The sequence below is a fragment of the Mytilus californianus genome, unplaced genomic scaffold, assembly GCF_021869535.1.
Source record: "Mytilus californianus isolate M0D057914Y unplaced genomic scaffold, xbMytCali1.0.p SCAF_9, whole genome shotgun sequence".
Classification (NCBI taxonomy): domain Eukaryota; kingdom Metazoa; phylum Mollusca; class Bivalvia; order Mytilida; family Mytilidae; genus Mytilus; species Mytilus californianus.
The window spans coordinates 61,664,238-61,685,431 of NW_026262745.1; the positions used below are offsets into that span (position 1 = coordinate 61,664,238).

General features: G+C 31.6%; 1 protein-coding gene across 1 annotated transcript; it reads right to left on the reverse strand.

Moving 5' to 3' along the window:
• Nucleotides 1–324: 324 nt before the first annotated feature.
• On the reverse strand, nucleotides 325–20,942 carry LOC127716190 (interferon-induced very large GTPase 1-like). Its single transcript, XM_052222316.1, has 2 exons — nucleotides 20,870–20,942; nucleotides 325–2,304 (listed from the first exon to the last, which is right to left on the reverse strand). The coding sequence occupies exon 2, from the start codon at nucleotides 2,268–2,270 to the stop codon at nucleotides 762–764; it is 1,509 nt and encodes a 502-aa protein (XP_052078276.1). The 5' UTR covers nucleotides 2,271–2,304; nucleotides 20,870–20,942; the 3' UTR covers nucleotides 325–761.
• Nucleotides 20,943–21,194: the final 252 nt, after the last annotated feature.

Here is a 21,194-nt window from a genome sequence, read left to right on the forward strand (position 1 = left end):
GTACATTGTGTATAGTGTCAGATGTCCTTTTTTAATTCCTACTACGAGAAGGTAACACATTCCGACACGAAAGCTGATTTGTTTCAGCTATATTTAGAGTAAGAGATAAAGCGTCTGCGCAACGCTAGGTGGTGCTGTCGTAGAAGTAAGAAATAAAAAGTACAGGTTCCAGGCCTGCTTGGGGAGGAAGTTAAGAATCAGATCTACCCTACCATCTTTAGTTGATTTTCTAGGCACTTAATATGTATATTTAAACATATTTTGCAACTGATTTCCTTACATTTTGTTTAAAAACTTATGCAAATATAAGTATTTGATTTATATTATTACTTTATTATATAACAAAACAAAAATGTTGCCTTAATTTTTTTACCTTGTATTGTTTTTATCTTCATGGTTGAACTTCTCTTATTAAATCTAAATTAGAACGATTACAATTATGGCTATTTGTTCTAATTTAAAAAAAAATTTAAATGTTCAAAATTCTTATTGTTTTTTCGGAAAACAGTTTTATTTGTAAAACATCTATATGCAATTAAGTATTAATATATATAATATTTCAAATATTAGGTTAATTTCAACTGCTTTTGATTGTTAAAGACGTAAGTAAATAGAGTTTTTTAAAGGTGTTATGTGCAAAAAATGTCCATTAAGTATTTCTTCTTCTTTTATCGGATATGAGTAACCAAAAATTATGGAGATTTAATAAACACTCATATGAAAAAAAAGGCACACTGTTCAAAATATCTTGTTTAAACAATCTAATGTCGTGTCTTTGACGACCTCGGATAAGTCGAACTTTGAATCGGTTCCTCCGACTTCGGCTTATCGAATTTCGACTGTATATTATCCCATACAGCTTGTAGATTAGATCGAAGCGTGATAATGTTATCAAATTTATCTTTATAGTCATCAGTCAGCAAATCCCAAACACATCTCCATTTTTTTGTAAAGTCATCTTTATCAATTATTGCCCATGTTTTATTTGATCGTACCAGTCCTAGTTTCCAGCGAGAAATTCCGTCCACTTCTGGTGGTCCCCCTATCTTGGTAAGAATTTTATCAACTTTATAATCCTCGTGTTTTTTATACTTTCCTTCAGAGCTATCATTGGAATCCTCATACGCAACTGATGCGGAGGCGGAACAACTCCAAAGCATTGCTGACAAAGAACCTTGTACACTTTTGTTGACTAATTTTAGAGTAACCGTTTGATCCATCGATTCTTTACTGCGACATTGTACCGACCTTTCCAAAATCCCGCCAAACTTGTAGGTACCAGCATAATAATGAGAACCAAAATTGTCAAAAAAGGGTATGTATCGGTCTGTTTCTTTATTCTTTTTTTCCAGAATCTGTAATTCTTCAATAGCTTCATCAGATATAGAGTGTTTGACATCTTGTAGAGAAAATGAAGCTACTTTAACGACTACCACTTCTTTGACTTCGGTAAAGGCATTCAAAGTATTATTTGTTTTCTTTATATTAGATGTATTGTTATATCGACCATCTATACTAACGGAAGCAATTTTCACCGTTCCTGTTTCTAACGAAGCTGCTGCACTTATACCCCAATGTTTGATAACGTGGTCAAAAGTCTGTGATTGGTCTTGGTTGAAAAATTCGAATGACGTATATTTTTCTGATGTTGATGGGAGCATCAAGGATATAGGATCCTGGTGAATAGTGATTAGCTTTCTTCTAGGCATTACACAGATTTTCATATTAGGATCAAGTAAGGAACCACGTAAAATTTTTCCAGATGATACTTGTCTAACAAAATCCAACTCGTTCAGCTCTTTTCTTTCAGCTAATTCATTGCCCATAGTGTTCCAGTTGGCTAGACCTTTGTGCAGTTCCTTGTGACTCAGAGCTTCATTAAATCTTGTGTCAAATCTGCTCATTCTCTCCTTTTCATCAATTCTGTCTTTCAATTTGGCCATTTTGTCTTGGACGCTTTTAATGTTTTTTTCGAAGTTTTTTTTATTGTCAGCAGGACTACTTTCGACTTCCTTTACTTTAAAGCATTCGGCTAACGCCCTTTTCTCCCAATCGTTTCTACTTTTACCTTGGAGGTCATGTATGTTTTTTTCACTTGCATATTTGAGTTGTACACATTTTGTGACTCCTATTTTACCTAACTGTTCATTCCAGAAATCGCCATCTAATCCGTATTCATTCAATTTATTTTTTAAACTGTCTTCATCATGTTCAACTTTGTTCGTCTTGTTCTTTGCCGATGCTGTCTTGATATCATCTCCGGTCTCCATTGTAACACGGGTGGGTTTTTATTCAAAACTGCATCTAGAAAACAATTAAATGTAGGTAATATAATGATATTAATACTATTCAAGGTATGACTTTTTGGCCTCAATTCATTACCCGGAATAAAGTTAGACACTATTATTCAAAGTGCTTTATTCACTTACTCATATTTTTTCTTCTAATAATTAAAATACAAATTATTGCGATATTACTGTGAACATTTGACGTATGTTCATTTTCTTGTTGTTGAAAAAGATGTTCCTCAACGACGTCATTATTGATGTATTTAAGACGTCATACATTTAGATGAATTTTGTTTACAATTTTTTGGTATCATTTGGCAAACGCAATGACGTTTTTTTTTTAATAATTAACAGTGGCGCCACCTATCTACACTTATGTTTACTGAAATTTTCTTTATACACCATTATATCATATTTGCAACCAACATTGCAGTGGTGCCACATATGAAAGTATGAAAAAGAAGAAAAAACTGACAATTTCTAGAAAAATGGACTCAATTGAAATGCTAGACTACTATATTTATAAATATGAATACTTCAAAAATAATCAATATAGCAAGACAGACACATTTTCCCAAAATTGAAATTTAAGAAATACATCTTTAATGGACCTTGTTTTCTTTTATTCCTGACACTATTCCTTTACAACTAGACCGGTCAATGTTTAAATAAGACGTGTTTCTTTGAGTTCTCCGTCTAGTACATAGACAAAATACACGTCAAATCCAAAATCAGTCTTATTGGCAATCATACCACATCATCTTATATTTATAAATCCTATTAATCGTGTTCATGACCTGATGAAAACATTGTATCATGTTCACTTGTGAAGTCAAATCTAGACAAATGAAAATTCGTCAAAATTTTTACTGCACTCAACATACTCAAGTTAACTAGTCACCAGGTACTTTGTTAATATGCAGTTCCAAATCAAGACAGGTTAGATCTGATGAAAGCGATGATAGGTTGACATCTAAATCTACCAAACATTTTATTGATATCATCTTCGGTATTAATTATTGGAATAAGTGTTCTTATTAACTTAACCAGCCATTTTGACTGGTCAACAAAGTTAACCTGCAAAAGGTTTAATTATTGGGTCGATTGAATCAGTCTTGTCATGAAGTTTAATTTTGCTGGTCTGCTTCGCATTTATATAAAAATGGTATGATTGCAAATGAGACAAATATCCACCAAAATACAAATAAGTGGATGTAAGCAATTATAAACAACCGTGCAAAAAACAATACTGTATAGTCGGCTATAAAAGACCTCGACATGAATGAAACAATTCAATTGCAAAAACTAACGGCCTAATTTATAACGAAACAATTTACGAAAAACAAATAATACAGATGTGAATCAACGACAACCCGTGGAGTACTGGCTGCTGGAACAGGCACTTAAAGAATGTGGCGGGGTTGAACATGTTTGTGAGCGCTCAAACATCACCCAATCTGGGACAATGGTGAACCAGCATAACATGAGAACAAACTATAAAAATCAGTTGAAAAAAAATTAACTCGTCAGATCGATGCAAACAAAGAAAAAGAAACAGCATGAAACAAAACAACAGACAGAGCGCGGCAGGACATATATCTATCCCTTATCCAATTCATTAAAAAAAGGCACTAAGTACATATATTAACCCATTCGGCACGCAACGTTATTTCAACATTGAAATGTTGTTGACATTTTGTCATGACGTTGCTTCAACGTTATTTCAACGTTGTTACAGCAACGTCGAAGTTATATTTCAGAAATTAAGTTGAAGTTAGATTGAAATATATATGCTGTTTCAACGTTTAATGTTGATTGACATGTCGAATATGGAGGTTCGTTGAGAAAAAAGATTATATGCATTGATGTAAAAATTATTCACCATCAGTATAAAAGAGGAATCATTTTGGTTGTATATCGTTTAATATTGCATCAACAAAAGTTTATAAATAAGGATTTTGCTATCGAAAATTGTGATCAATGTCGCCTTTTATTATTTTTTTTGTACCATATCTAGTAAAATCAAGAATATTCCAAAGAAAGAGAATCTAAAACCGACGTATAACCCGGAAGTTTGTCAAGATCATGATAGTATACAAAAATATAAATTATCCTTCATTGACATCTACAAAGGTGATACCCAAGGATTAGCACTTCCAAAAATCTATTGATAGAATTATCACGTGACATCATGCTGATTAATATATGACTGCACGCGTGTGACCGCATTTTTCAACGCGGCAGCGATCATCAAGTGTGATACAAACACAAGTGATAGTATAATTTTCCTGAAAAATATTTAGGACCGTTTTCATCAAAGAAAAATTCACAGAAATGTAAGTGTTTCTTTTAATCATCATCCGTTGCTGTATTAATTGTTTTTTAATACTTGTGTGATGTTAACCATGGGAGACTATATAATGCACAAACGTGTAATATTTTGAAAATCTCTCCAAATTGCATTTTGCAGAGATACCATTACAGTGTATCCATCGTCCTTTTTGTTGTATATTCCAATATGATCGCACATCTATATAAATCGAGATATAAATATGTACTACAATTGGAAACGGTATTCTCAGCTTACATGAAGTTTATTTTTGTTCTTTATTGCTGATTTTTTAAAGAAAGGGAAATTTTGCGAAGTAGGATTATTATCTCTCCTTGTTATCTAAAATTTTAAACCGTCATCCATAATCACATTATTATAATTATTGTCAACTATGCTCTGAAATTTTTTTAGATTTTTTTATTCATCAATAGAGTTTTAAAATATAAAATGTCGCATGGCGATGATGATCGATGTTATTCTTATTATTTATACAGGTATTATGGACAGAAAAGTAAGAGTTGTAAGAAAATTTGATTATGAGAAAAATTAAAAGAAAAGATATAAGGAAAGAGGTTATAGCTGTCAAGGTATGTTTTTTAAAAAAAATTTTTTTAACATTTTTTAACAGTATGTATGTCAGATTGCAGATACGGTTTGTGAGGATACCGTATGCACTTTGAAATTTATGTTGATTTATATGTTCTGTATGGGCCCCATTTAATAGGAATTTGATTAGTATTAGTATTTTTAAAATGTGTATCAAATTTAAAACATAAACAGCAATCAATATGACGAGTGGCATTGTTACAATAGATCCTGGTGCTCGAGATGGGTGGCATTTTACAATAGAACCTGGTGCTCGAGATGGGTGGCATTGTTAAAATAGATCCTGGTTTTCCAAAAAAGGTGGCATTGTTACAATAGATCCTGGTGCTCGAAATAGGTGGCATTGCTTTAAGTACATGAGCAAAAAAAAAGGTCAAAACGGATGCGCGTTTATGTAAATAACTATCAAAGGTACTAGGCTTATAATTTGATACGTCAAAAGTGCGTTTCGTCTTCATAAGACTCATCAGTGATGCTCAGATCAAAATAGTTAGGAAGTAAAACAAGTATAAAGTTGAAGAGCCTTGAGGACCCACAATTCCAAAAAGTTGTGCCAGATACGGCTAAGGTAATCTATACCTGGGATAAAAAAATCCTTAGTATTTCGAATAATTCATACTTTTGCAAACAGTTGATATATAAAAATTACCATATAATTGATATTCATGTCAACATCTAAGTGCTGACTACTAGGCTGGTGATACCCTCGGGAACAAAACGTCTTCCAGCAGTGGCGTCGATCCAGTAATGTAAATAGTTATCAAAGGTATCATGCTTCGTTTCGTCTTCTTAAGACTCTTCAGTGACGCTCATGTAAACCAGTAAGTTCATAAAAAAACTGGCCTTATATAACATTTTATTCCCTGCCTTTACGTTCTACGGAATTGTTAACTTATGTTTACAAAATTTATTTGTGTTTTTATTTAGGAAGAGTAATGGTTGGAGGAGTTTGGAGACTACAATTCATTTTCACGAAAATATTAAAAATGAATTGAGAGTTTATTTGTATTCATTTACCAGATTACCATATGGCTATTTGAGCTTTTGTCATAACTTGACATCTGTTGTACTGTTTTTTTTAAAGATCAAATCTTGCTGGCGTCCTCTGTATAGTCTTGTGGCTTCAATATCTGTGTGTGGTTACTTAGTATTATGGATATAAGGAGATGTGGTACGATTACCATTTTGACAATTATCCACCATAGTCCAATTGACGTGGAGGTCACTAAACGACCTTCAACAATAAGCAAACAGCACACCGTATAGTCAAAAGACCTGGACACAGTTTGTTTTGAAACAATTCAAACGAGAAAAAACAACCGCCTAAATTTGTAATTACAGACAAATATGAAAGATGAACCAACAACAAGAAATGGATTGCTTATTACAACATGAAACAATGTTGTTGCAATGATGGGGTGACAATGTTTCAATGTTAAGTTTCAACCTATTTTCAATCAAAAATCTTCGTCGATACAATGTTAAAAATATAAAGTTGAGTTAACGTCTGATATTCAACGTTGTTCTAACCTTTCAAAACTAAAATCTTTTCAACGTTACAGATCAACGTTCATTCAACGTTGTTTCAGCGTTGAAATGTTGCAACTTATAAAAATAAAGTTAAACTATGATCAGGACCGCTTTGCATCGATTGATAAATATTCTAAAATGTCCTTGTTTCTGAAAATACAAAAATGCAGTCTGAAACAGAAACGATACTGTTAAATCGTTAACACAAATTAGGTACATTGTGTATTTTTATTATGATCAAATCCGTCAGGTCATTCATATTCTATATAAAAGGTTTTGATCCGTTTTGTAAAATTGCAGTCTGTGTAGATTAATTATGTTAAAAGCTGAGATATAACAGCATATATAAATATGTATGGCCACATGTATACTTAAAATAGAAATATACATATGGTATGATGGCATTTTGAATTTGGTAAGTTTAAAAACATACTAAATGACAGCAAAATTGGTATACAGTTAAAACATGTAAAATATATGGTCGAATATAATTCCGATCGAGTGACAACATCTCTGCTTTTTATTCAAAAGAGGGAACCGTCACTAACAACATTGTCTTAGTGCATGCATCTCAAGATGGTTTTTATACCAAGAATGTTTTGCACGCATCAATCAACAATAGCCATAATTGTGCTTCATAATGACAATAGTATGCAAATATAATAAATTAGTATATTTTGAAAATCAGAAATGAAATTATAATATAAATGACACCACTTGTCAGGTTGAATTGTGCAAACATTTACTCTTTTTATTCCAAATACTGAACTGTAGATAAAATGCAGAAGTTTTGGTGAACACAAATGATAAAGGAATCTTTGCTATTTCAGTATGGTCTGCTCATCAAAACATTTACCTGTATCAGTCAATCCCTTTTCATATTCGTACTGTATTAAAATTATATGGTGGCATGATAAATCAGTAAATTTGGTAGTCAGGACGGGTTGCAGTAGTTTTGACCTCTCCTGATTGTTTGTATAACAAAAAATGTTTGCTCGCATAAATCAACAATGACAATATATGTACCTTACATTTAAAATTGTATGCCAGTATCATGAATCAGTTCATTTGGTAACTCGGGATTGTTGTTACATATAAACACACATGACAGCAATATTGGTACACACAACTACCTTTTGTCGGGTTAAAATTAGAGTGTCAACATTTCTTATTTTTATTGAAAAAACTCGAATGGTCAGTTGTCATGGTACATCCGGAAAAATTGTAGAGGATCTCGGAGCAGCAAGGGCCCTATAAATGTAGTATATAGGCCCACCGGCGTGTGGACATGCCCTTACATCTATCAAGCTTGCCCCAGCTATGGGTCAATAGTTGGTCAGATAAAGATCAGATCATAGCTCTGTTAAAGCAGTTAATCTTAGAGGAGGACAACTCGATACCAAACCAATAGACTGATAGGAGTTATAAGCTTTGTCTAGCAGCTCATCCAGATGATGAATAAATCCCTGGCCCTCCTGGTAAGGGGATTGTGCACTGGGATAGATGCTCAGTCACGGAAAGAAACTTATGCTAAAGACAGAAACAAGGGAAAATCGTTTAGTTCAGTGTAGAGAGATGGAAACCTCTGCAGGAATGCAGCCTATGACGAGCGTCAAAACTATATATATGAGAAACTCTGTTCTGTCTCTTAAACAAACTTTCAATTTTGGTTGCTGGAATGTAAGAACTATAAACAAAACAAGCAGAACTGCTCAAACTATTGAGACAATGAAGAGATTCAAACTTCATATATTGGGTGTTAGTGAATGGAGATGGAGTCAGGAAAGTTTACACACGATTCAGGTACAACCATTTACTATTCAGGACGTTCAGATGGTAGACACCAGGAAGGAGTAGCTATTCTATTGAGTTAGAGAGCAATCAAGTATGTTGTAGAACTGAAAGAAGTAAATGAAAGAATGATAAACATACGCATGAAGACCAAGTCTGGGCATATGACTGTTGTCCAATGCTATGCCCCAACGAATGATTACATTGATAATGAAAAAGAAAATTTTTAAGATAGATTAAAGCAGGTGATAATGTTTACACCAAAGCACGATGAACGAACCATCATTGGAAATTTTAATACAAAAGTAGGTTCAGATAACACAGGTTCAGAACAAGTGATGGAAAAAATATGGGCTTGGAGAATTTAACAACAATGGTGAAAGAATAGTAGAGATGTATATTATGAACAATCTGATAATTGGGGTCCAATCTTTGAACCTCTACAACCAAAAACAAACAAAAATATCAATATCGAACTGAGGAACGGATTTGAGGTCTTACCACTTAACGACAATGAGGTTGACATTAACTATGAATGGCAACATATGAGTGATTTAAAAAAAAAACAAGTGAACACATCTTAGGTTACAAAAATAAAGATTGAAAATAATGGACATTTGATAAAACCTGGGTTCTAACTAAAGAAAGAAAAGCATTGAAATAAAAAAAAAAAAACAATCAAGCAACAGGTAAACAACTAGAGGGAATCAAAGAGCTGTACAATAGTAAAGAAAAAGAAGTGAAAAAACAAAGCAAAATCAGACAAAAGGGCATTCATAGATAATATAGCAGAAGAGGCTAAAAAGCATGATATACCAGCAGAAATACGAAAAGCATACATAAATGTCAATGTGAACATCCTACGTGATTTATTGAATGAAATATGGGAAAAAGAAATACTACTTACTCAGTGGAAAGATGGTATCATCATAAAACTACCAAAAGGCAACCTTACAAATGGTAAAATCTGGCGTGGAATAGTTTTACTATCAGTGCCTTGAAAGATACTTTGTAGAATAATTCTAGAACGAATCAAAGACAAAATTGATAAAATTCTACGGGAAAAACAAAGTAGATTTTGAACAAACCGTGCATGTATTGATAACGTCCTTATATTGAAAAATATTATAGAACATGAACTAGAATGGAGATCATCTATATATATAAATTATGTGGAATTTGAGAATGCGTTTGATAGCGTTCATAAAGAGTCATTTTAGTACATCATGAGTATGTTTTGAATTCCACGGCAAATAATTAACATCATTATGGATATGTTTATAGTTTAAGATGTGCAGTCAGACATGATGGAAAACTATCAGACTGGTTTTACATCACAATATGTTGTTTTATTATGATTTGTTGGACATTGCAAATACGGTGTTCTTACTTGTTCGTCTTTCATTACTGACAACATTCATGAAATTTTTAATGAAATAATTGTTTTTGGGAATACGTTGATTTATCTATGCTTACAAGATACAACTTGTCTCGATTTCAGGAAATTGCAAAGTAAAACATTTAATTGGTGCACACATGTAATAGGAAATGATGACACCGATTAACCCTAGATCGAATGATAAGTAGATTAACAATCATCAAAGGTGTTAATTGGGCCTTAAAACATGTCTTCCAGAGAAAACGGTTACATATAAAAAATGCAACATATGTACTTTGAATTCTAGAATTAACTCTCATATAAATGGGTCAATTTTCTTGACAAATATGCTATTTATTTTTTTCGTTTAAGAATTATGAGAAGACGAAATGAACACTTCCTCATCGCATCTCCTGACAGGAAGTCTGACTTTCCCCGATGAAAACAATTTTTTCATAAGAATTGAAAGATTAAAGTTTTACATATTATGTCTGAAGTTGTAGTATGTAGATCATAGTGCATTTGATGATGTTCGATGCAATATCTTGATTAAACATGTTGGACACTTAAATTAGTGGATGTAGTCATTCACGAAAATCACAAAAATTGGTACCCTACGAATAAAAGTACTTTCATAATATACTTCAAATTCTTATTTGAAACAAACTTTGCAGTATTTACATGGGATAAAAGTGGACCTATACGAAGACACCTGTACAAATTTATAACCAAAATGGTCGGAATCTTTAAAAAAAATATATATTAATATTTTTAAACATTTTATGTGTTTTTTTCATTATTTGTTTTTATATTTTTCTACTTAGTTAATAACATAATTGCAGAATAGATATGCTCATAATTCTTCACTGTCAATTATTATAAACAGAGATGAAATGTTATCATTTGAAATAATACCCTAGTGTGCAAAATGAATTTTAATACCACTAGATGAGTTAGTTTTCATAGAATGTAAATACTATAACAGTTAAGATTATCAAGGCTTTATTTGTGTTGATTATGAGTTCATTTGCTTTTTCTTTTCAATGCAAATCGCGTTTATTGCATTATATTCTAAAATATGAGATAAGTAACTAAAATTTTGTTTACATTATTTAAAAAAAAGATGATATTTATTCTTTTCATTAAAATTACTTCACTTTGATTTGCAATCAGTAATTTCAAATGCCTCTAGATGATTTTTTTTTTATAAAATTTGAATAAACTGTTCTAACAATAATGATGCATAAACGTATATGTACTTTGAAAAATAGTACTTTTGAACATCGGGATATGGCCTTTAAAATATGATGAATATCAGAGAAAAATAATACATATATCTACGCATTGTTTCAAAATGAAAATATTTCTTCTTTCTAACAAAAATAGTACAATGTTATTTGCAATAAGTCATTCTTATTGTGTTTATAAATATCAATATTTTAAAGATGAAATTATTTAAACGTATGTGTGTTTTAATAAGGGTACAATTCATCTTTCATTTAAATGAAAAAAAGTAAAATAACAAAAATACCGAACTCCGAGGAAAATTCTAAAGAAAAAAAATAGCAACTTTATTAAGGGCTTCCCCTGGGTCAATTTCTTTTTCACAAACTCTTTCGCCAAAGCAATATATTTTTTGTCATTTCATATTTTTTGGCCAACTAAATTAAATATTTTTCGTTTAAAACTATATCCAAAAAAAATAAATCAGTTAGCCGAGTTGTTGTCTATTATATATCTACATATTTATTTTTTAATCTACATTGTAGTAAATAAAGACTCAATAATAACATGCATTTTCTTTTTAAAGATATACTGTTAAATTGCAAAATAGAATTACGAAACCATCCTTTTTTGATTTCTGGGATTCATCTTCAATACGTATATTTGAAGAATAAATACTAAAGGCAGAGATATTTCTTACGTTAATTATATTTCTTCATGACTGCATTTTCTTTTCCGGACCATCGTCAAAAGAAAAAGTGTAGACGTAAAACTATACTTAGCTTAAAAGCCATGTGTCGCTAATACGATTGTAAAGTTGATACCAACTTCAAAACAGTTATTCCTATAAAAATTAAGGAAATAACACCCAGTCTTCCAAACAACCATGAAAAACAGTCCACAAGGGAGGTCATTAGATTTGATTGAAACTATGTGTGCTATTGATTTTCCCCTATTAGTCGTTGTTAAATTTGCACTTTTCAAAAAATTGTGCAGAATTTATCTTTGTTTCAAATAAAGAAATACTTGGCATGAGTAAAGTTTTATCCTGTAAAATACTATAGAAAAAATTTCACATAACATTGCATTGCATATAAGAAAATAACCATCACTAGAAGTTAACCAATCAAATTTCTTCCCTTATTAAACCTGTGTACAAGCTTTAATAACCATGTAACCTGAAGTTCATAAAATACTCTAAAGAAACCCTAAATAAAAACAATAATGGTGCTTTGAAATACCAAAGACATATGTTTATGACACAGAAATGTTTTTATGCAATAAAATGTAGAATTAATTACCTACAACTGTCAAATTCAAGGGAATATTTTTTTTCGTCCTATTTTCGTATACAACCGGATGTGACGTACCATAATTTGGTGGTATTACACCTAAAGAAGACATTATTGTTTAATAAACTGAACGTGACTTTTTTCCTTTGTAATACCGGGTACTGGTTATTTCAAGCATTCCTGTCAAGTTTTGTCATAATCAGTTCAATAAGTTGAGAAAAATCTAGTATAATGAAAGACGACATCTACAGCGATTCGAGCAAAATTTCTTCGACAAATCCAAACCAAGCCGCATCAAGATAGAATATAGTGTGGACCAATAAATAGTCAAATATTTATCTCATCTGCCTACAAACAGTTGAATATGATACACACGATGATGTTAGGAAGATATATACCACTAATGGACTTCTTTGTCTTCTTTATAAGGTCTCTTTTGGTCAATTTATACCTCTCATTTCCTCAACATTTCAACTTTTCAGGCCAATAAATAAAATTAATGGGGTAACTTTCACTCATTTATCATAGAAATGTTATAAAAAATGAGTAATTGAAGTATGCAAGCAGAATGAACAATACATATAAAAGTTTACTGTCTCCAAGAATGTTTCAATAAGTCCTTACGTTAAAATTAAATTTACGTCGCGTTCCAGAGAGGGACATAAATGGCTCCTCTTCCAGTGAATAATTTGTTGTTACAGCATTAAAAAAATTTCATTTACTTATAACTATATATTTATTAAAGTATTTCCTAGGAAAATGTTTTATCATAGCAGAATATAAGAAATAAGGAGAAAAAGCTCCCCAAAACACTAAGTATGGTTTGTTCTGTCAACTGAATATTCAAGGTTGAGTCCTATTTCAAAGATATTTTCTCATAAAATGTGTTTTGGAGACTCAATCCATTCAGAATATTTAATTTCTTGTAATATTTCACTTAAATAGCAAGAAATTTTAACACATGAGAGTACTTACAAGGTCAAAGGTGCATGTTCAGATTCCCATATTAGGTGTCATACCACCATTGATTTTCCACTATTAGTCTTTGTTAAATTTACACTTTTCAAAAAATTGTGCAGAATTTATCTTTGTTTCAAATAAAGAAATACTTGGCATGAGTAAAGTTTTATCCTGTCCAGTACTATAGAAAAAAATTCACATAACATTTCATTGCTATAAGAAAATAACAATCACTGGAAGTTAGCCAATCAAATTTCACCCTTTTTTTAACCTGTGTATAAGCTCTAGTAACCATGTAACCTCAAGTTTACAAAATATTCTATAGAAACCCCAAATAAAAAAATAATGGTGCTTAGAAATACCCAAGACATATGCTCATGACACAGAAATGTTTTAATGCAATAAAATGTAGGATTAATTACCTACAACTGTCAAATTCAAGGCAAAATTTTTTTCAACCTATTTTCGTATACAACCGGATGTGACGTACCATGATTTGGTGGTATTGCACCTTAAACAACATTTTAAAAAAGACTATAAACAAAATATTTCATCTGGTTCCCATGTCTTTCAGCTAGGAGGTGCTGTGATGTACCTGGAACCAGTTTTCCCATCACTACTAAAGTCTAAAAGTCTGAAAAGACCAATTTTTGTCTTAATTTGCATGAATTTTTACTCGACATTCTCAAAAAGTATGACTTGTGTCTTAATTTTTCTTGACAAATTCTCATTTATATTAAATATGTATGAAATTTACTCGACATATTCTCAACATTCTGAGTATGGTCTTAAAATTTCTTGACAAATTCTTGACATTTGAATACTGTCTTGAAATTTCTCGACATATTCTCGACATTCTTATTTTGTCTCAGTATGGCTTGACATATTCTGAACATTTTGAATTGTGTGGTAAATTTACTTGACAATTCTGAGTTTTACAAATCATGACCAATATTCATGATATAACTTTTGTCTTTATTTCTTTTTATGTAACATACTGTTGTTTCAAGTTACACTTGTTACAACATAAATAAAAGTTGGGCATGTAAAATAATTGACTATGAAATCTAAAGTATTAACAATACAAATGTGGGCATGTTAATATAAAACAATTTACATGTGGGTTTTTTAATAATTACTAATATTGATTCCTAAATCTTATAAATAATTACTAAATGATTAAAACCCATCATACTGAAGACATATTTCATTCTACTTCATAATATCAATATTAATATGGTAAATAATTATTGTACCACAATGTGGTTTTTATAAATAGCAAAGTATGATGGTATCCTTATTCTTCCAAGGATTTGTATAGTCTTACTTTACAAATCCTTGATTCAATAGAAGAAAATTTGTGTAATGTCATCTGTTGTAATATATATTAAGTATTACACGTGGACAGGAAGTTCCCCAGAAAATTAAGGTATTCCACACCCCAGGGTACACGCAACTGTCATATGGAAAATAACTGATTTACCTGTTATCAGCCATACAACTTATCAGTTGACCGACCATGCCACTACAATTTGAAAAGTTTGTTGATAGATGAAAATGGAAATCATCATTTTAATCAAAAAAAATTGAATTAAAATGGATTTTCTCTATCAGATTATAAAGTTGATTATTTTAACATAAAAACAAATTGGATAATTTCCAAAAGATTAAAAGAAAATTATTATCTACTCTGGGAATAATACAAAAAAACAACAGTATTTATAATGGGTCCCATCAATGATTTCTATAGAAATCATTGGTCTTAAGAAATGGATCTCAAACAGACATGCATAATATAGATCTAAACATTTTTTTTCTTTTCAGGAAGGAATTATTACAAATATTTAGTTTTGAAAAAAAATTATCTAATCCAACACTCAATTTTGAATAAAAAATGTTTTTGGTTGTTTTAAAAAATGAATAAGGTTTTTGAATCAAGATGGGAACAAGTTCTTTGACCTAAACGAAAGCCTCCCTTTTTTAGCCACACAAACGCAAAAGATGAATTGTGGGGTCCAAAACAGACACATGGTCACATTTTAAAACTGCCTCAAGTCACATATTTTAGTAAAGCAAATTTGACTGGCAGTATTGCGAACGGCAAAAATCTAAATGCTATTTGTCTGTAACTTTGACATATATTCCAAGTGAAAACAATTAATTAAACGTTTAATTAAAATAAATCAAAATTAAACTACATGGGGGGGGGGGGTGGGGGGGGAGGGGGGGGGGGGGGGGGTGTTATTCAAGTTATTCCAACTTAGTTGCACCCAAAGGGTATCTAACTATACAAAATTAATCCTGGATTCTTCAAAGTTTAGTTTAGCCATAATAAAATGGAGTATATAACAGCAATAGAAAGTCATAAACAGTGCAGAATGAGTCTGTACACATTTCAGGCGAAATTTATACTGTTTAGATAGTATCAAGACATATTTAAAACTGTCAAGAATGTGTCGAGATATATTCAGACAGCTTTAAGACTGTCAAGAATGTGTCAAGACATATTCAGACATTATTTAGAATGTCAAGAATAAGTGAAGACATATTCAGACATTATTAAGAATGTCAAGAATATGTCAAGACTGATCGAGACAAATTTAAGACAGTCAAGAATAGGTCGAGACTAATCCAAAATCTTATCAGATGATACAGGAAGTGTCGAGAAATTTGCAGACAATGTTCATACTGTCAAGACACTTGTCAAGAATAATCAAGAACCTTATTAGACAAATTCATACTATGTTAAAATTTTAAAAAAATCTTTAGACAAATAAAGAATGTTGAGTAAAAATTCAAGCAAATTCAGACAAAAACTGGTCTTTTCAGACTTTTTGACTTTTGTAGTGCATGTTTGAGGCAGTATTTGTCTATAAAAATGACAAATTTCAACACCCTAAATCTTGTAAATGCGGAAAACAATGAGATAAAGAATAATGAGTTTTTGAATAATCAAGTGTTAAAGCTTTAGAAACTCAACAGTACATATTTTTTTCAAGAAACAGTTTGTTGATTATTCCAAGGGAGATAATCCAGGAAAACAATATTTTCAGAAAATCATAAAAGTACATATTTTTAAAACTATCCAGCCTTTGGTCTATTAAAAATATAAAAAATCACTTTGTTTTATTAAGTGGAATACTAAATTATGCATTTAAGCTAAATATTGTTACAGTCTGGGGTTAAAATTCTAACACATCAATTACTTTGCCATACTTTCATACAATTTAATAAAACTTTTGCAAAATCTTTTTTATGGTTAAGAGATAATGTCTGAAGCAAACTTTAGAATTTTTTGTTTTTCATTTAAGTATTTTCATGATAGATGGAGTTAGTTTTTTACAGTTTACATTTAAAGACAGTCATGGATTGATTTTTTTTTTGACATGATGAATTTGTAAAACTTCATGGACAGACGCTAATCTTCAAGACCAAGAAATAGCGTCTTATAACATTTGATTCTTTTTTTATTCTGTATTTTACTAATATATGGACTCATTTTTATGTCAATATTCCACTTTTACACTGACAGCAACAATCACAGGCTAGACACAGGGTTCTGAGGAACCCCTTACGATTTTTTTGGTAAAGTTTCTATCTATTGGAGAGTTTAAAATAATATGCAACAAGAATGTGTCCCAAGTACACGGATGCCCCATCCGCACTATCATTTTCTTTGTTCAGTGGACCGTAAAAATGGGATAAAATCTCTAATTTGGCATTAAAATTAGAAAAATCATATCATAGGGAACATGTTTACTAAGTTTCAAGTTTATTGGACTTCAACTTCACCCAAAACTAATTCGACCAAAAACTTTAACCTGAAGCAGGACGAACGGACGAACGAAAGGACGTACAGACGAACGAACGGACGGACGGACGAACAGACGGACGGACGGACGGACGAACGGACGCACAGACCAGAAAACATAATGCCCATAAATGGGGCATACAAATTTTGTCATTTATGGGCCAAAACTCCAACAGGAGTTCGTCTGACAATTATGACGTAAACTGACAGTGGGGTGATCTCAACATTTTCTATCTTGTAGTTTTCAAGATAATAGACAAAACATGCATCTTACCCCTCTAAGTTCTATTTTTAGCCGTGTTGGCCAAGTTGGTTGGAAAAAGAAGAAACAAAAAGGGGGGCGGGGCGGAGTCATTGCTCACAATTCTTAATACTCGATACCCCAATGATGATTGTGGCCAAGTTTGCTTAAATTCAACCTTATAGTTTCGGTGAGAAGATTTTTGAAAAAGTTTATGGACGACTGATGCCTACTGATGGGAAAAGCTTGCGTGGCCCTTTGTTAAATTGTACTTTCAAAAAAATTTCAGAGACTGTATTTCTATAGTTGGGCAATCTGTTCCATTAGATAAAAAGCTGGTGTTTACAAAATTAATTACACATAATTCTTAGACTGTCAAACTTAAAGTTCAACTGCCAGACTTGAAGGTACAGTTCATGCTGGATCCAAGGACCAAACACTCAATATTTGGCAGTAGTACATCATTGAAGTCTGAATTATGTACTACATCTGCTTCATCAATTGTTCCGCTTTATTAGAATTGTCCACCAATTCATTTGTTTTCTTTGTGGTAAAGTTTCGAAATAAGCTTCTGATCTGATTTGATGATAACCATTTTTTTGGTTTAAACATTTTACTGATATGAGGAGATGTTTTTTAAGGCGATCACAAATGCCTTCATAACGAGGTCTTTTTCAGTTTGTTCCACCTTGCTCAAAAAGCATACAATATAAAAATAAGAATATGTGGTATTATATTTAGTTCTCTTTTGATTTTTGAGGACATTTTACAACTTTCTTGGGCTTTTCAAAACCAAGCCTTTATTTATCAAATCTTCATGGTTTTCTTAGTTTATTTGGGAAATCAAACAAGCTGACTTTTACATGTACAATGTATGTCCAAACTTTCTGATAGGGACCTTCAAAATATATTTCGGTAAATTCAAAATTATTGCAATATGAATTACACAAAAGATTTTCAATGTCCCCCACCTACTAAAGTTTGAACAGGGCTCATTTTCAGCCTTGACCGGTTATCTATATAATGTTAATGCTTGAATGTTATCAAAATTAGATAACGATTAATTATGCTAGAATCCGATGCTCGAACGGACAGATGAACGAACAGCATTTATATTTCTTCGGCCGCAAATACTAAATTTCAATCCTGGTTTCTGTGATGAGTTTATGTATATATGTCGATCCATAAATGAGAAATTCAAAACCCTTTATTTTAATTTTGCAAGCATTTAGAATGACAAAAATTCAATGTGTATTCACAAATTCACTTAAGAGTATAGTACTTTCTGTATTGGAAAATAGAACAATATGATGATCCTTCATATAATCAAATTTAGGTCTGATTTGAAAATTGGTACTCACGGCATTCAATTAGTGAAATGCAGACCTGTACTCTCAATCAACTTTTCTATGGATTAGGACTGCACCCCTCTGTAACTAGCTTCGTCATTAAAACCTCCAGAGCAAATAATGTACTAAACAAAAATATTTGCCTCTGATGGTGTATTGTTGATTACATTGTTTTAAACAGACTTTACAATAAGCTGTTTGTATGTTTTTAATTAACATCTGAAACATTGGGACGGGTTTTGTTTCGCAAATACACGTTTTGAAGTTTGAAACCATTATTTGTATGCAGCTTATCCTGGAATCGTAATAATTATCTAAGATCAGTGTTCTTTGTTAATCATTTACAACATTAAATGCATGACGTTTGTAAGGTCTGGTTTTATACTAACTGAATTGTCGTCTGAGCCACATAAATATATGTGTGCATGGGGAGTCCTTATATTTGCAAATCAGTTAAATACACTGTTTTAAATTCATTTCATACACTTAATAATATTGTTGTCTATTCCTTACGTTTATTTCATTACTTAATAAGTTAATGTGTATTCCTTTTTCACGGCATACTTGAAAGATCGGAAACGAAATAGTAATTGGTTTGTTAAATTTATCCAAATAAATAAAATTATCTCAAAATCGAAAAATAACACCAATCGGAAATTTAAAGGTCTAAATTCGTATCTGGTGCAGTCAAATTGGCACTTAAAAAGTACCACATTGTTTCACTTCGTAGACTACTAGTTCATAATAAAATAACAGTAGCCAGGTTGTCGGTGCCAGCATGGTCATCCAATTACTGTGCCTTTTGAAATTCATTTCAATAAAGGAATATCTCTTTTTTTGTGCACAGCTCTGATTCTTTGTTGCTTTTATTTAAGTATATGTGGTTTACTCAGCTACTTCACATTCGAACTACGTTAGCGTCGAACATCATTGAATAGGCACAAATTGTCGATTAAAGCATCTCACGCAGTCAACGGTTAACGGTAATGTAACTTAACTGGTATTCCGTCAATGGGTGGTTCAAATCTATTTAGGTAGTTGTCACATTCAGATATAAGTAGGACAGTAATTATTTTTACGATATATTTATTAAAGCATTTAATTTACAATCTTTGTAATTTTATACTAATTCCCTAAAATTATTCCTTTTAAATTGGAAAACTTATAACGATTTGGTTCAAAAGCAGTACAAAAAATCAATGTTAAAATTACTCGAATCGAAATCGTAATCGATCTAAAAGATTGGGCGAAATCCAGGAAAGGGCTTCGGACAAACGGAATTTCCAACTCCCTCTGGAAAAAATAATCTTATATTATTTATCTATACCATTATGTCCCTATTTGTCATTTCAATCCTCACGTGTGTAGGTAGTCATACATTCTTGACTTTAAAGGTTTTGGTTTTAGCATGCATGATGTGAATGGTACACACGAAATATATAAGGTGTTATTTTAGTTAAGGTAATTATCCATAAATGGTAATCGTCAGAACAGAGAATGGAAACAACCAAAGAGCTGAAATCAGTCAAAGGAACCCGATTAGTCTTCAACGCAGCGAGAACATCCTGCACCTGGAGACGGGCTGCAGCTGCCCTTATGACAACGAAATTTTTAATTTAAACAACATGTTTGTTTTAAATAGAGGTTGGTCATTTAAAAACGTATCAACATTACCATATACGTTGACGTAAACGCATCTGCAGATACACCAAAACATATTATGTTATCCCGAGCTTAAGACTATTATACGTTTTCCCTCTGTCCCTCTGGTATCTTTCGCCCCTCTTTTCCAACAATTAAGTCAGCTACACAATTAAATACTAGCATTAGAAATTAAGAAGTTGCCAATCTGCATTATTGAAAGTATTTACAATTAAAGCTTGGGATCACATAATGTTTATTGCTAAATCTGCAGATGCGTATACTTTAACGTCTTTAAATGACCGACCTCAAATACTGTTCTTAAAATATAAGAAAGAATGTGTACATGCATTTATCTAGAAACGTAAACAACACTTTGAATTCAGCTGAAGATTGAAATAGTAATTTTAAAAAAAATAGACTTACCAGTAAAAAGCGATATCTTCCTTTAACTATAATTGCATTGGAACTCATTGAAAAAACAACTGTTCGTGTCTATTTAAACTATCAATGGATATACATGAAGCTCACCTATTGGATTCCTCTCACGTGTATCAAAGTAGCCAATCATTTATAAGTTGTAAATCACCTGAACTAATTCGCGTTATACAAATCAATTACCTAGAATCAACTTCAAATCTTGGCAAGTCCTAACATATAATATTAATTTCTGGTTTGCTAGTGCCTTTTATTAAGGTGAAACGAGTTTTATAATAAAGGATAACGTATTTGAATTAATTATTTCTTATGT